Genomic DNA, 16,167 nt, shown 5'->3' with positions numbered 1-16,167 from the left:
CAGTGTTTGTGGCATGAATGAGCTTGGCAAGGGGGCCTTCAGGGGGCCAGCAGAAGTGGGTTTGCTCTGGAGGACCAGGAGCATCAGGGCCCCGTAGGCCTCCAGGCTGCAGGGATCCCCCAGGGATCTCTGGCCCCAGAGAGTCCCACAGTGAGAGCCCCCGAGCCCTTGCAGGGCTTTGAATGCATTTGGAGAGTTTTGTGAGCAGTCCCTGCGGCTGACCCCAGGATTGGGTTTATGGGAAAGAAGTGCCTGTCATTTCACCCTGTGTTCATCTCCCAAACCCACTGTCCCTCCTCCTCTGCAACACTCAGCCCTCATCACCCCCATTTAACTTCAGAGCTTGATTTTGGGGAAAGAGAGAAAGGGACGATGAGCCAGAGGAGGTGGCTGCAGCTGCCCCTCCCTCCTTTCAGAGGAGGATGGTTAGGCCAGAGCTGCCAAAACAAAGAAAACACCCCTTCACCCTTGGATTAAGCAACTGGGGCTGCAGATACGGCTAACTGCCACCCAGAGCGATACCGCCTGTGACACCAGAGGTGTGTGCGCAGGCCCACTGAGCTTGCGTCAGCTTGACTAGACCAGTCACTCGGCACCGCAGCCCTCCAGGGCAGCCCGTGGCTGGGACAAGCTGCAGTGGGCCGCGGTCAGGGGAGGGGACCCAGGACGGGGCTTCAGGGCCTCTGGCCATGGGTGGGACCTGAGGAAGCTGAGAGTACTGGCCCTGACTGGTCCTCCCCAACTTGGCCATTGCCAGGGAGCTGGCCACTTGCCGCCCACCTGGATCTCAGCCGAGTGAAGGTCAGGGAGACGGTGCACTTTCAGGGCCCTCCCTGAAAGGTCCGGTCCTCCAGGTGAAGCCGAGACCCCATGTGGCAAAGCTTCCCTCCTCCCTATCGCCTCTGGTGAGGTTTGCCCCCTGGAGTGGGACAAAGAGGCTCAGAAAGGGGCAGGGTTGCTTAAGGGTCCCGAGCAGGTGAATGGTTGGCTGGCCCTTGTCCCCCACCCAGTGCTGCAGTGTAGGGCCACGGAGGGAGAGCTGAGCCCTGGGCTACATCTCCTTTCAGACTCACATTCACATCATTGACCGAAGGACGCGGAAGCCCGTGCTGACCAAGTATTACACGGACCCCATGGTGGTGTTTCATCACGTCAACGCCTACGAAGAGGATGGCTGCCTCCTGTTCGACGTTATCGCCTACAAGGACAGCAGCCTCTACCAGCTCTTCTACTTGGCCAACCTGAACAAGGACTTCGAGGAGAACTCCAGGCTCACCTCCATGCCCACCCTCAAGAGATTCGCACTGCCCCTCCACGTGGACAAGGTAACAGCTTGAGTTCTGGGGGAGGCGAGCCCACTCAGGAAGTGGCTTTGGTCCTGATTTCATTGACATTGAAATTCAAAATGAGGTGTTCTTAGAGAAAGGCAGAAAATGCTTTCATTATTTTCCCAAATATTGAACATATTCATGGTAGAAATTTTAGAAAATATAGATTAAGTGAAAAGGAAAAAAATCACCATAAGCCCATTGCAGATATATTTGTATTGCTTCCCAAGTCTCTCTCTCTCTCCGTAGATAGACAGACAGGCAAATAGACAGGAAGATATAGAAACATATTAACATATAATGATATATATGCATATAACATACACATATCATATATATACATCAAAGCTGTTAAAAAGTATGTACAGTATGATTTTCTTTTCTAAAATTAACATATAGCATATAAATATGTATTTCTTAATTTTAGAGAAAAATTGTGCTGTGCATAATTTTTTAACAGCTTTAATGAAATATAACTCACATACCATACTATTCACCCATTTTCACTAATTTAAAGTGTATAGTTCAATGGCATTTAGTATATTCACAGAGTTGCACTACAATCAATTTTAAAATATTTTCATTTCCCCCGAAAGAAACTTTGTACCCGTTAACCATCAGCCTCCCCCATTCCCTCCACCCCCAGGTAACCACTGCCCTACTTTCTATCTCTGTAGATTTGCCTATTCGAGACGTTTCATATAATTGGAGTCATGCAGGAAGCAGTCTTCTGTGGCTGGCTCCTCTCACTTCACATGCTTTCAGAGTTCTTCAGTACTGGGGCATGCATCAGTGCCTCTTTTTTTCACGACTGAATATGTACATTCTATTTTTTGTACTGCTTTTCTGTCCTACTTATATATCTAAACATCTTTCCATGACATTAAATATTCTTCTGTGACATCATTTTAAATATTTGCCTGACAGTCCGCGGTGGGGATTCATCTCCAGTTGCTTACCCATTTCCCTGATGTTGAACAGTCCTGTTCTTACATTCAAAATGACCACCGGGCCACACATGGCCCTCAATTAGGGTGCTGCTGCCTAGGCTCTGGGCTTGTTTTAAAGGCTACAGAGGCTTCTGGCTCCAGAACTCCCTTACTTCATGACTTAATTAATTTAAATGAAACCCAATTGAGTTCAATTCAATTTTGATGGCTCATCTGTACTGAACACACTCTATGTACCAGGTACGTTGCTAAGCATTTTATTTTCTTTACCTCACTTAATGATCAAAACCTATGGGAGAGATCCTCACATTAGCCTCATTTTACAGAAGAAGAAACTGAGGCTCAGAGAGGTTAAAGAATGTGCCCAAGGTCACACAGCCTGGTAGCAAAGCCAAGACTGGCTCTGAGCCCTTCCTTGGAGCTGGTAAAGGGTATAACTATGCAGATCTCCTGAGCTGACCTAACTCCTGGAAAGATCCCCAGAGGGTCACCTTGACCCCTCACAGGGCCCCCCTGCAGGCCTAGGGAAACAGAAGACACTGCTACATGCCCAGGGAGGCTTCCCCCACCCCCCTGACCCCTTCCAGCCAGAGTCCCTGGGACCTGGATTTGAGCCCAGCTTTGTCAGACCACATGGCTGAGTCCTTTCTCCTCTCCAGCATTTCCCCCATCTGCAGTCACTTGTGTATCTTTGTCATGATGTTCACTGTATTTCCTACCACTTCTGTTAACATTTACAAAATCATGTTTTCATTTAAATCAACTCACTCTTTCCCTAACTCATTTGGAAGGGAACCTATCACGACCCAGGGCAAAGCCAGCATTGCGTGCTGCCAAAGGAGGAAGCGATGAGCATGAAGTGCTGTGATGAAGCACAGGTCCTGAGCGCTGGCCTGATGCTGTTGCTCTTGCCAAGTCCCGATCTCTTCCTTAAAGAGGACACTGGGAAAGTATTAAATGTTAAGGGTATAGTGGCACCTAACTGAGACGCTCTCCTTGACCTGGTTGGGAAGATTGGAAGAAAAGAAGGGATTAACTTTCTCCTGGTGTGATTCAGGGCTAACGAGTGAACGGCCGTGCCCCACAGAATCTCCACCTGAGCCCCTGGCCTCTGTGCTCCCCACTCTGGGAAGTTCCGCAGTTCAGCGCTTGGAGCGTTTCCTGGCTCCAGGGTGCAACGGTGGGGCAGTGGGGTGGGGGGCTGTCACCCAGAGGGCGAGTCCCAAGGCCCGACCCCTCCCCCTGCCTCACAGACCTCAGCCTGGGGTGATGCACAGAGGAATCACTCTCCCAATGCCTGCACTGCGGGATTCTGTCACCTCTTAACAAGCTTGAGAAACAATCTGCTTCCTTGGAACCAAGCTAAGAAGTTTAGCCTGTACAGTTTAAACAGGCTCTGCGTGAACCATCTGCAAAGAAAAGTGAGCGCTGGGAAGGGTAGCTCTGGCACGCTTTTTAATTGCTGTTTATTGTCCCTTAAAAAATGTCTTCTTGCTTCACTGCATGTGGACAGGGGAATGTCGAGCAGGCAGACATGGCCTGTGTGTTCGGATCCAGCAGCTCCGATTCCATCCGTCCACAAGTATGTTACGGAGGGGCCTTGGGGGCGGGCGATGCCACCTTTTCTCAAATGCCCTTCATTCCGAGGCCTGTGCACGTCGCTGTCCCTCTGCCATCCTCTTTCCATGAGTCCTCCACTCTCGTCCTGGCCACAGGTCAGACTGGCCTGGGGGCTCCGGGACCACCAGTCCAGTGAAGGCAGAACCTCCAGGGGAGGGATCAGGGGTGGGCATGGCTCTCAGGCACCCCCCACCCCCACCCCAGGATCCTAATTCCTGCTCATCCTTCAGGTCTGGCGTCCTGACTCCCTCAGTGGGTTTGTATATTCCAGTGGCACCTACAGCTCTTTGCTCACATTGATCTCAGGAGTAATGAGCTTGTTGGGTCACCTCTTCCTGTAAAAGCTCCCAGGGGGCCGGGACTCTTGGTCTTATCAGCCATTTATCCCCTGCACCCATCACAGGGTCTGGCTCTCAGCAGGTTCTCTTGAAGCCCTTAGATATTTTAAATGAATGAATGAGAAAGGTGATGCAAGGTCTCACAAAGGATGCAAGGCCTTCCTTTAGCATTTGGAACACTTCCAAAGTGGAAAGCAACTTCTACGTAGAACGGGCTAGAGTGAATGAAGTGTGTTCAGAAGTCTGAGGCCTCCCAGCTGCCCCAGATTCTCTGGCATTTGGGCCAGCTGGGGTCAGAGGAAGGAGGGGCCCATTGGCACCCTTGGCCTGTTTGTTAGGGTGGCATGGGAGTTGTCTAAGGCGGGGCTGGGCCCCCAGGGGCCTGGGTGGTGTGGCCCGTCTGTGCCATCTGCTGTGCCCTCACCCTGCAGGGCTCCGTGCGCTGCTTCCAGAATCGGGTTGGGGTGGCATCTTCGACCTCGAAGGGGTGGCTCCAATTCCTGGCTCAGTGGATTTGGTTTATCTTGTGTCCAAATAGTAAGAGAAACCACTATTCCTCGAGGTCTCCCTCTGCGCTGGGCCCTGTGTTAGATGCCTTTTCTTCTTTTAGATCCAGGCCAGAGGGGCCCCTGTTCTGGCTTTTCTCCAGTGGCCCTTCTCCACAGGGTGAGAAACCCACAGGGCTACAGGGTGCCCACCCAGAAGGGCACCCTCGCGACCCCAGCCATAACCTGGGATCCCTGAGTTCCTTGCCCAGATGTCCCACACCTACCTCCAGCGCCTGCCTCTGCCCTCCTGAGGGCAGACAGTGCTGCCGGTGTGTCAGCCTCAGGCCCAGGAGGGAGGTGGGGGAGGCCGGGGCTTCCATGCAGCAGGAAGAAAAGGAGGTGGGGAGCCTGGGCGCAGAGGCCAGCCTTCCTTCTCCCCTGCACCCCATTCCAGAAGGCCAAGGAGTCCTGGAATTGTCAATCCACATGCGTCCTTCCAGACCCAGCACTGCCTGATGAAGCAGTGTTCTCTGTCCAACGCAGTCAGTCGCCGCTGGACTGGGTGACCGGGCTATGGAAATCCAGCCAGTGAAGCCAGGGGATGGAGTTTTAAATTTACTGAATTTAAATTTGAATAGCCACCTGTGGCTGGGGGTAGTTGCCTTACCCAGACCGCACAGTTCCACAACATGTTGAAGCTCTATGTATAAAGGAAGGGAAGATAAAGTGGTATTTGACTTAACCATTCAATATATGTGGACATAGGGTTGGCAGGCCTCTGCGCTCATCCTGGGTCCTGCAAATGTGCGTGCGTGCTGAGTCACTTCAATCATGTCCAACTCTGTGTGACCCCATGGACTGTGGCCCACCAGGCTCCTCTGTCCATGGGGGTTCTCCAGGCAAGAACACTGGAGTGGGTTGCCATGCCCCCCTCAAACGAGTGGGGCTGTGTAATGGTCTGCATGCTCCTCACTGAATCTGCATGAGAGTGCTTGAAGTTATTTGTCATCCCCATGACAACAGATGAGAGAGAAAGTAACCTGCCCAATGTCGCAGAATCATCGTAGGATTTGAGCTAGGATTTGCATGCCTGCCATCTCATTCCAACTTACTAACTACAGTGGGTTTGGCCCTGGACCAGATGTTTTCATAACCATTATTTAATTTAATCCTAACCACGGTGCTCAGACACTGTTGGAAGAAACCTTCGCTTGCACTCACCATCCATCCAGAAGTTATGGATTGCCCCCAGTTTTACAAACAAGGAAGCAGGCTCCAGTTCACGTAGTCTTGGGGAGGCCTACTCGAGCTCACTCACGAAGAAACCTATAGAGTCAGATTTCACACCCAGGACTGCCAAACTTCAAAGCCAGTGTTTTTTTGGGATGACTGAAATTAACTGCTTCTCCTGGGAGGTCCCTCGCATTGAAGAAGTTCAAAGCCAGTCTGCAGGATTTTATTGAATTCTGGCTGGAGAGCGATTTCTTCCCAAAGTCAAGCACTCTGGCCGCAGAAAGCAGCCGAGTCATGCTCGTTACTGCTATGTGTGGAAAAATTCACGGTCCATGCCTCAACCAGTCTGACCAGTTTCATGTCTGGAGCTAGAAAACATGTCTACAGACCGCCTCCCTGAGAATCAAGCCCGAGACATGCACAAGAGGCCCGTGGCTGCTGCCTCGTGACTGCAAGGCAACGGGCAGGACTTCTCACCGTCTGTGAGGCTGTGCGCACAGGCAGAGGCAAACAAGAGCTGCTCCCAACAAGACACCCGATGTGCCGGGCACTGGACGACTGTTTCACGCCCTTTGTCTGATTCTTACAACCACCTGCAAAGCACATGTTCTGCCTCTCGAGAGTTGAAGGAAAAGCTCATTAAGGCATACATTCACGCATTCCTTTAGCAGTTACTTCCTAGGAGCTGCCTGTGTGCCATGTACAGAGTGAAATGTGGTCACTGTCTTCACAGGGAAGACAGCATCAAAGAAGGAACCAGGTCCATAAAGGAGATAATTACAGCGTGGGACAGACACCTTGGAGACACTGCAGACTGAGCTGTCAGGGAAAGGGATGTTGAAGCTGAGACCTATGGGAGGGGAATGGACCAGCCTCAGGGCCTTTGCACCTGCTTTGCCTGCTGCCTGCAGTGCTTCTGTTTGTGAGCTGAAGAACCACAGTGTGGAGGTCTGGGCTCAGCTTCTGCTCCCCTAGCGTGACCTTGGGCAAGCCACTTTCCTACCCTGGGCCTCAGTTTCCTCCTCTGTCAACTGGGATTGCACTAAACACATCTCAAAATTCAGCTTCTAAGATGCAGTAAATGTCCTGCCTTCCTAGCAAAAAGCTGCTGTTGTTCAAATTTGTTGTTGTTGAGTAGTCGCTAAGTTATGTTCGACTCTTTTGTGACCCCATGGACTTAAGCTCACCAGGCTCTTCTGTCCATGGGATTTTTCCAGGAGAGAATACTGGAGTAGGTTGCCATTTATAGGTTTGTTTTAATTATAAAAGCTTGTTTGGGGACATTTGGAAAGTCAAGAAAAGTTTAAATGAGAAGTCAGGCATGACAGTACTTCTCCTCCTGGAATTCCAGATGCCGGTGGTCTTGCTCCTCATCCCCCTCCCAAGTGCCCAACCTGAACTTACTCGCCAGGGGTAGCGGCAATAATAATAATAATATAATAATACAATTATGTGATCAACAGCAGTTAACATTTATTTAGCACCTACTGTTAATCTGGCCTTCTTGTAAGCCAACAGCATGGATTATTTTATTTAATTTGCATGATAACTTGGAGATGCATATGCTATTTATACAATGCTTGTGCTACACCTCATTATACAAGTGGGGAAACTGAACTTCAGAGATGTCAAGTAACTTGGTCAAGGTACCACGGCAAGTGTGTGGGGACACAGGGAGTAACTGCTGCTCGATAGACATTTAGTTAATTGTGTTACGTCTCTCTTCCGGGTTAAAGTACTGAACAAAGTCTTGACTGTCACTTAAGACCAAGAGATGTCCTTCATAGATATTTTTTTCTCCCAAGTAATTTTATCTCGTTTGTTTTTCTTTCCTGCTTGTTTGTTTTTCTCCTATTTTTTCATAGGAGAAAGTACTGAAAATCTAGAAAAACATAGAAAAAGAAATTAAAGTCTCCATAAGTCACTGAATGCTATATTGTTACTATTTGGCATATTTCTCCCAGGCTCTTTTCAATGTAATTTCTTTTCTTTTTTAACTGCTCAGACTGTGTCGCAGTTTTCTCTGCTGTTTTCTCACTTGGTGTTCTATCATGAGCGCTTCCCATGTTACTATGAACTCTTTATAAACACCTTTTTAATAACCGATGCAGCCTTTTACAGAAGAATCATGCAATATTTAAAAAGCGAGAACTTATAAGAACTTATAAGTACAGCCATTTCACTTATAAGTACATCCATTTCACCTGTGAGGGATCAGGCAACCCAGAGCAGAAAAAAAGTTCCAGGGTTTCGGAGCCCCCTTCCACAACCCACCAGCTTTGCCTTCTTTGAGGAGTCACCTCCAGTCCCCAATTCTCATTTTTAACTGAGAACACCAATCATATAATAGCTGCTTCTGGTGGCTAGCGTGAGGCCAAAACAAGATGACAGACACTGAAGCATTCTTTTAAAAATGTGCACATAAAGCAAGTGTTTGCTCTGGACAACGTTTTAACTTATTTGGAAAAACTGATCTCTTTCAGAATGCAGAAGTGGGCTCCAATTTAATCAAACTGCCTTCTACAACAGCACGAGCCCTAAAGGAAAAAGATGCCCAAGTCTACTGTCAGCCGGAGTTGCTCTACGAAGGTAAAACGCACCTTCTCTCCTGTGTTTAGAGGAAGGAGTCAATGTCCTCGTTACGTAACATCTCCTTCCAAAGCAGAGGAGCTGTGTGTGGACCAAGGATTGAGAGGAAGGCTGTGAGACATTAGGCATTTGTATTGGAGACGCTTCTCTCTCGTGTACCTTCACACCCCTCCCAGCACTAGGGTGGTCTCTGGACTCAGGAACTTTCACGGCTGGCCTTTTGAATGCTGCCATGCTTTCTTTTGAAACATTTATTTATTTTTGCATTTAAATTTTTATACAGTCTTTAAAGGTTACTTTCCATTTACAGTTATTCCAAAATATTGGCTCTCTTCCCCGTGTTGTACAATCATCCTTGAGCCTGTCTTACATCCAATAGTTGGTACTTCCCTCTCCCCACCCCTATATCACCCCCTCCTCCCCCTTCACTGGTAACCACTAGCTTGTTCTCTATATCAAATGCCGCCATGCATTTGTGAAAAATGCTCAACATTGCTCATTATTAGAGAAATGGAAATCAAAACTGCAGGGAAGTATCACCTCACACCGGTCAGAATGGCCATCATCATTAAAAAAAAAAACTATAAAAATAAATGCTGGAGAGGGTATGGAGAAAAGGGAACCCTCTTGCACTGTTGGTGGGAATGTAAACCGATACAGCCACTATGGAAAACAGCATGGAGATTTCTTTGAAAACTAGGAATAAAAGTACCATATGACCCAGCAACCCCACTACAGGGCCTACACCCTGAGGAAACCCCAGTTCCGGTGCTGCCACGTACTGGACAGCACAGCATATGCGGATTTCTACCTGGGCACACTGAGAACACGCTGCAGAACAGGTGCTGTCACCTCTGTTGGCCAGAGGAGAAAACTGGGCCTCAGAAAGGCTGTGCGACACCCAGAACCTAAAGCCCCTTGGAGAGAAGCCCCAGCCACGGCAGCAGGGCCTCCCAGCCCAGCGCTGCGGACACGGGGCGGGGCCGTTCCTTGTGGAGGGGGCGGCATTGGGCATTGCAGGCTGTTGAGCAGCGTCCGGGGCCTGCAACCCGACTGAGAACCACTGTCCTAGAGCAGAAGCCTGTGGAGCAGGGCCTGTGCTCCTGTGCTCAGTGCTGTCGCCAGCACGAGACAGGAATCTGGTTCAGAGCAGCTCAGTACGGAAGTGAGGAGCGAGTGGGCTGGCCCAGGACACGGCTGGGGAGTGGAGGGGCGGGGCTCTAGGGCCCGGCTCCCCGCATCGCTGCCCCATGCCAAGGTGGGGACTTAGAAATTTAATTTGACACAGCAGACACATGTAAATACGTATACATGGACATGGATGAAATATGAAGGCTTTTTTGGATTACAAAAGTAATAGATACAATGAAATTTTCACATGAGAAACTTGGAATGGACAATATAAACTATGAGCCACAATAAGGAAGTTATCACCCTAGCAGCACTTCTAAACTTTTCCTCTACATTTATAACATAGTGGTGATAATTCTCTACAAAGCAGCCTTTTACATCTAATGTTATGATGGGGACATTTCCCCATGTTCTAAAATTCTTTGTAAATATTACTTTTTATTATACAATTTCATTAGATTCATTTAAATATTCCCCATGATGCTTCCTCCACGCTTCAGAAGTTTCTGTTCACACCCACATACATTTGCATGCACATACTTTTTTTTTAAAACAGCTTTTAAAAAGTTGCAGTGGCCTCTGATTTTAATCATGCAATTCTCTTTGATTTCTATCTTGGATAATTAAAGATGTTTATACACTTAAAAACCAAGGTCTATCTTACCTTGCTCCTGAAGCTTCTAATAGAGCTGGGGTAATTATACGAGGTTCCCTCCTCCTGCCTTCTGACCACCCTTGATCCAACTCAGGGCCTGAGTGAAGTTCAGGGATCCTGGCTTGGGAGCCATTTTTGTAGAAAGGAGGCCCAACCTAGATGCCACAAAGGGCGGGTGGTCCCAGCCCTCCTGAAGGGGGCCCTGTCAACCATGTCATCTCTCTCCAGGCTTAGAACTGCCTCGGATCAATTATGCCCACAATGGGAAGCCATACCGCTATGTCTTTGCCGCTGGAGTCCAGTGGAGCCCCATCCCAACCGAGGTACTGGTCCCTGGTGGGTGGCAGCCTGGGATGGTCATGTCTGTCTGCAAAGCTGAGTTCTCAGGGAGGTCAGGACTGAGGTCCCCTTGGGGATGGGGGTCAGAGAGTGAGGTTGGTTTGGGACAAAATACGCTAGAAGCAATGACGGAGCATCCAGGAGAGGGAACTGCACCTAATGGGCTTCACTCAGGTAAGACATGGTGGCCGGAGTTTATCCATTGATTTCTTTATTGGATGGATGTTTATTGAGCACCAGCTTAGGCACCCAGGAACAGCAAGTGAACAGGAGGGTCCTAGTTCCTGCCCTCAAGGAGCTCATTGTCTCAAGCAGAGAAGATAGAGCTGAAACTTGGAGGATTTATTTTGCTTTTTAAAATTTTTTTATTCAAGTATAGTGGCTCAGTGGTAAAGAATTCACCTGCCAATGTAGGAGACGAGGGTTCAATCCCTGGGTCCAGAAGACCCCCTGGAGAAAGAAATGGCAACCCACTCCAGTGTTCTTACCTGGGAAATTTCATGGACCGAGGAGCCTGGCAGGCTACAGTCCGTGGGGTCACAGAGTTGGACACGACTTAGCAACTAAACAACAATATGGTTGATTTACAATATCATGTTAGTTTCAGGTGTTCAGCACAGCGGTTCATATTTTGGTTTTAAAACTATTTGTTGAACACTTGCTGTTTCCCAGGGACCATGCTGAGTGCTATACAGACATCACTTTTCCTTAGTAGCTTCAGTTTTTAGTAAGAAAATGGAAAATCTTTTTTTAAAAATGCAAGCAGTGCAGGAATGTACAATGAGAAAAATTAGGTTCCCACACACACATCCACACGCTCCGAGTCACTCCCCATTAATCCCACACCCTAAGGGGAAAGAGGCTTATTAGAGACAGAGAGAAGGCCAGGGACTCACGCTTGGAAAGCAATAAGGAAAGCACATTATGCTTTAAAGGTTGGGCATTGAATATGTTAGATTATCTGATATGTATAAAAATTGCAATATAGTGCCCAATACCAGATAAATCCAAGGTTCTTATTTCTTAAAGAATTCAGTGTGTATATAAGCTCTGCAGTGGCGGGAGGACCTTAGCTTAAAGTCGGAGAAGGAAGGGAGCTGCTTTCCTTTCTGTTTTCGTGCTGACCAGAGGCAGGTATCATCTGCGGCCTATGCTCGCTAGTGTCAGGTCCGCATCTGAGGGGCTCACCCCGTCTCTGGGGCCTTTACGCCTTCCTATTCGCTGGGAATGAGCACGCTCTGCAACCATTCATTTCGCATTTCTCCCCGTTGCATGCGCAGATAATAAAATACGACATTCTCACGAAGTCTTCCTTGAAGTGGGGAGAGGCACACTGCTGGCCGGCGGAGCCCCTGTTCGTGCCCACACCGGGTGCCAAGGATGAGGATGATGGTAAGGCCTGGGAAGGGCAACCCGCTTGCTGCACTGTGCTTGTGGCCATCCCTCAAACCGAGACACCGTTCGGGGTCGGCGACCCCGCCCTCATCACACAGCTGGCGCAGCCATGCTTTGAAGTCCAGGTGGATCTGAGGGCAAAGCTGTAGGGTGAGGGAGTCCCCAAGCCCACCCCCACTTCTGACATCAGCTGCAAGTTCAGGGGTCCCCAAGACCATCCTCAGCTTCAGTAGGAGCGCCCACAGAACACACGGAAAGCTGTTACACTCGTCGTGACGCGTTATCTCACCGGGAGGGCACAGGCTGAAAGAGAAAAGGCGAGTGGGACGGCATCCGGGAGAGTCCCGTGGGTGGAGTCTCCGGTGGTCCTCCCTGCAGGAGTCACGGACCACGCCCACTTCCCCAACGACCCCCACGGAGCGCGGCCAGCCAGGGGTGCTCCCTCAGCCTGGGGTCGGAGCCCGTGTGGGGCATGGACGTGCGGACCGCGTTGACTTCTAGTCTTCCGCCCTTCTGGAGGTCGAGCTGACGTCTGTGGCCCAAGTGCTAAATTGCTTCCGTCGTGTCCGACTCTGTGCGTCCCCATGGACTGTCGCCTACCAGGTTCTTCTGTCCATGGGATTCTCGAGGCAGGAACACTGGAGTGGGTTGCTGTGCCCTCCTCCAGGGGATCTTCCCCACCCAGGAATCCAACCTGCATCTCTTATGTCTCCTGCATTAGCAGGCGAGACCTTTACCACAAGCACCTCCTGGGAAGCCCTGTGGCCCAAGGCCTCCCCCTGAATCACTTTGCTAGGCCGGGGTAGATAGCATGGCCTCAGGTAAACAAAGACTCTCTCGTCAGACCAACAGTTCAAGGACTCGGGCGTCATCTCCCAGGGGCAGAAGGCCAGACCTCCTTTTGGGGGAGACTAACACAAAAGCCCACTTCCTTTCCACAGAGCAACACTGCCCTGGCCCAGGGTGTGGAATCTTGGTTTTAAAATTCATTGCGGTGGCTGGGTCAGAACTTGTAACTTCTCTGAGCATGTAAACTTTCCAGGGAGCCCCTTGAAAAGTTTGTGGGATTCCTCTCTTGTCTGGGTTTCCACCTGACCAAAAGTTCCTTTCCCTCCTTGATTTTGCCCCAGAAATGCCCTGCCCGTCCCCCTGGGGATGCCAAGAAGGGTAACTAGAAGCCTGGGTGGGGCTGCCAACACCTGCGGGGCAGGGCAGGCTGCCCGCTGAGCCTGCCAGCTGCTTCCCTCGGGCGAGAAGGGAGTGGTTTTCTATCTGGGCGGTGTCTTCCTATTGACCTGCATGGCACAGCATGCCAGGCAGAGGACCCGTGTCACTGTCACCTCTAAGGTGGGGGACAGTTGGTGCCACCTCCTACCGAGGCTGGTCTTCCCCTGGGTTGGGCGTGTACGCCCTGCATATTCTCTTGTGGGCAGGGAGCAGCCTTGTCTTCATTCCACCAGAGGAAAGACTCAGAGAGTGAGGTCACTTACCCACAGTTGCACGCCCAGTTCATACAGGGGAGGATTTGAGTCCAAGCTGATTCGACCTCAGCTGTGCTCAGCCACTCTGAAACCCAGGAGGCCTTGGGAAGAATCAGGAATATTTGCTGCAAGTTTATTGCTCTATTTTGTTTAGCCCTCTGTCCCTTTGAGAGTGAATATTTAGACTATTCTCATTGCACAAGGGAAAAGCTGCACACACATGAAGTGGATTGGACTTATTCAAATGCCACTTGAATGTGGCTGGCCTGAGTTTAGCCTAAGTGCAGTGTTGAAACCGATTCACTGTAACTGGAATTTCTAAATAGTAGGAAAATAGCCATTCTTCTGTACGTGGAATAATTCACAAAGTGCTTTCGTAACTGACTGTGCAAGATCCTCTCAGCAACCCCCTGAGAGTGGGGAGGATTATCCCCACTCTACAGATGAAGAGACTGAGGCTCAGAAAGGTGAGGGGACGGGCCCAGCCAAGCCTTCCCATTTCCCTGGCCTTTCCCTTCAGCTCACACAGAATATCAAATTCACTTCCCTTCTGTTTCGATTAGGTACAGTCAAAGAACAGGGAGGCAGAGCTGAGAAACTTAGCTCCCCGGCTGGACGAGGTTCAAGGCTGCACTTTTACAAAGTGTCTCTCTTTGTTTCCCCAAAGGGATTATCTTATCGGCCATTGTCTCTACTGATCCCCAGAAATCGCCTTTTCTGCTGGTTCTCGATGCCAGAACTTTTATGGAACTGGCCCGTGCGTCCGTCGATGTGGAGATGCACCTGGATATCCACGGGCTGTTCATCCCAGATGCAGGCTGGGACCCAGGGAAGCAGGCCCCTTCCCGGGAGGAGCCGGACAGGGCTGCCGCCAGCCGTGCGGCCCCACGGACCTGACAGCCTGGAGGCTTTGGTCCTGGGGACCAGCTCCACCAAGCTCACGGCTGGTCCCGCCCTGGGGGAGGTGCAGGAGAGGTGGTCCTTCATTCCATTTCCCACTTATTCTTTCTGCGGTTGCTTTGAGTCAACGTTCTGAAACCAGAACTTGTCGGTATCTTTTCTTTCATTTTATTTTGGCCATGAGGACCTTGCTTGAAAGTCAATCAAATATTTATTGATTAGCTCTAGCCCTTGTAAGAAAGCCACCTTCCTTGAGTACAAAGACCATGACCATGAATCAGAAATTGTATTGTCGCATAATCATTGTCCCTAGAATGGGCACATATGGCCCGTTGGAGAAGAGACACAGAAATATTTATCATTGCTCCCCCCCTCCGTCTCCGCTTTCCAGTGGACCTGGTCATGAGTTCTAGCTTTCTCAACCAGCTGGCCCAGAAGGCTTGTGCTTTGTGGTCATTCCATGCAAGGCATGGCATAATATAAAATAAAACTTTAAAGCCCTTCCAGATCTTGTTTTACTTTTTACATGGCTTCTTCCTCTGAAGATCTTCTAAGGCAAAGAAACAGAGGCAAAGACAGGTGCCTCATGGTGCACCCAGTGGGCCAGCAGACCAGTGTGGGGGTCCCCACTGCAGGAGGGCGTGGAGGGGCTGGAGTCCAGGATTGAGCCCTGTCTTGCCTGATGCTGAGAACCAGGGCAGTGACGTGCATCAGAGCCATACAGGACAGGAGTCCCCTCGGCAGTATTCCCTGGAGATTCATCCACGTTGTTTGTTTTCATCCAAGTTGTCCTGTGTTTGGTGTATTATATTCGCTACTCTACCCTCTGCACCTAGAAAACTGCCTGGTGGATCAGGCTCTCAATTAAATATTTGTTGGATGAATGAATTCCACCAACAAAGAAATGCAACTCTGTAATATACCAACAAGAAGTGGGTATTTTTTAAAAAAAGAAATGCATATTTTATTGAAGGTCTCCCAGGAAGACAAGGAAGGTAATTCACATGGAGACCAATGATAACGCCCCAGGTTCCTCTTCCAGCCACCCTTGATCTCTCTTTCTTCCCCTGTTGCTCCCTCAAAACCTCCTTTATCATCCAAGCATTTCCATTTCAGCTCAGCTCATGGAGCCCATCAGACAAAAACCCAAACCCTGAGGATGGCAAAATAAATAAATTAAACAAACCTTGGGGATGGCAGAATGAAGACCACCTACTCTTCTCCTCTGGGGACCTCAGCATCTCCAGTCTTGATAAGATGGATTGGGAGGAAATGTCAACCTTGGTGGCTTAAGAAACGTGTGATGGAAGCCTGCATTTGGGTGGCAGGAACAGAAAAGAGTTGACAGATGGTACAGTCACTCACCTATTCATTATTTTACTTTAAATATTTGAGAAAAGGGTGGTATTTAAAAAATGCTTCCCCACCTCTGTTCTACTCAATTCTCATTGCCAAACAGTACCCAGATATGGCCATGAAAAAAGGGTGCAGTTCTGCGTGGAAGAAAAGTATGTCGTGGTTTATTTGCCTTGCTTAGGAAGACAGGTGAAATACCAGACCGAGGAGGAAGCCTGGCACACCACGTCTTTTCTTTTCAGTATCAAAAACACAAAAGGTCAATGGTAGGACGTCCGATTTATCTCGATCCTGAATTCCCTTGTGTTTCAGACACAGGCCAAGGTAATTAGCTCAAAAGGCTGCAGGAGCCAAGACACATGCG

At 49.5% G+C, this 16,167-nt stretch overlaps 1 protein-coding gene across 1 annotated transcript in view; it reads left to right on the top strand.

Moving 5' to 3' along the window:
• BCO1 (beta-carotene oxygenase 1) overlaps positions 1 to 14,949 on the top strand; it is a 166,873-nt gene extending 151,924 nt beyond the window's left edge. Inside the window, exons 15-19 of the mRNA XM_081513556.1 lie at positions 1,068 to 1,325; positions 8,441 to 8,546; positions 10,561 to 10,655; positions 11,952 to 12,063; positions 14,215 to 14,949. Coding sequence (XP_081369682.1) covers positions 1,068 to 1,325; positions 8,441 to 8,546; positions 10,561 to 10,655; positions 11,952 to 12,063; positions 14,215 to 14,444 — 801 coding nt within the window. The 3' untranslated portion in view covers positions 14,445 to 14,949. The remainder of the gene's footprint in view (positions 1 to 1,067; positions 1,326 to 8,440; positions 8,547 to 10,560; positions 10,656 to 11,951; positions 12,064 to 14,214) is intronic.
• The last annotated feature ends 1,218 nt before the right edge of the window (positions 14,950 to 16,167 follow it).

This window comes from Giraffa tippelskirchi, chromosome 7 (genome assembly GCF_054371585.1).
Source record: "Giraffa tippelskirchi isolate mGirTip1 chromosome 7, T2T-mGirTip1v1.2.pri, whole genome shotgun sequence".
Classification (NCBI taxonomy): Eukaryota; Metazoa; Chordata; class Mammalia; order Artiodactyla; family Giraffidae; genus Giraffa; species Giraffa tippelskirchi.
Note: the sequence above shows the minus strand (reverse complement) of the source record. Positions and strands in the feature narration are given on the sequence as shown.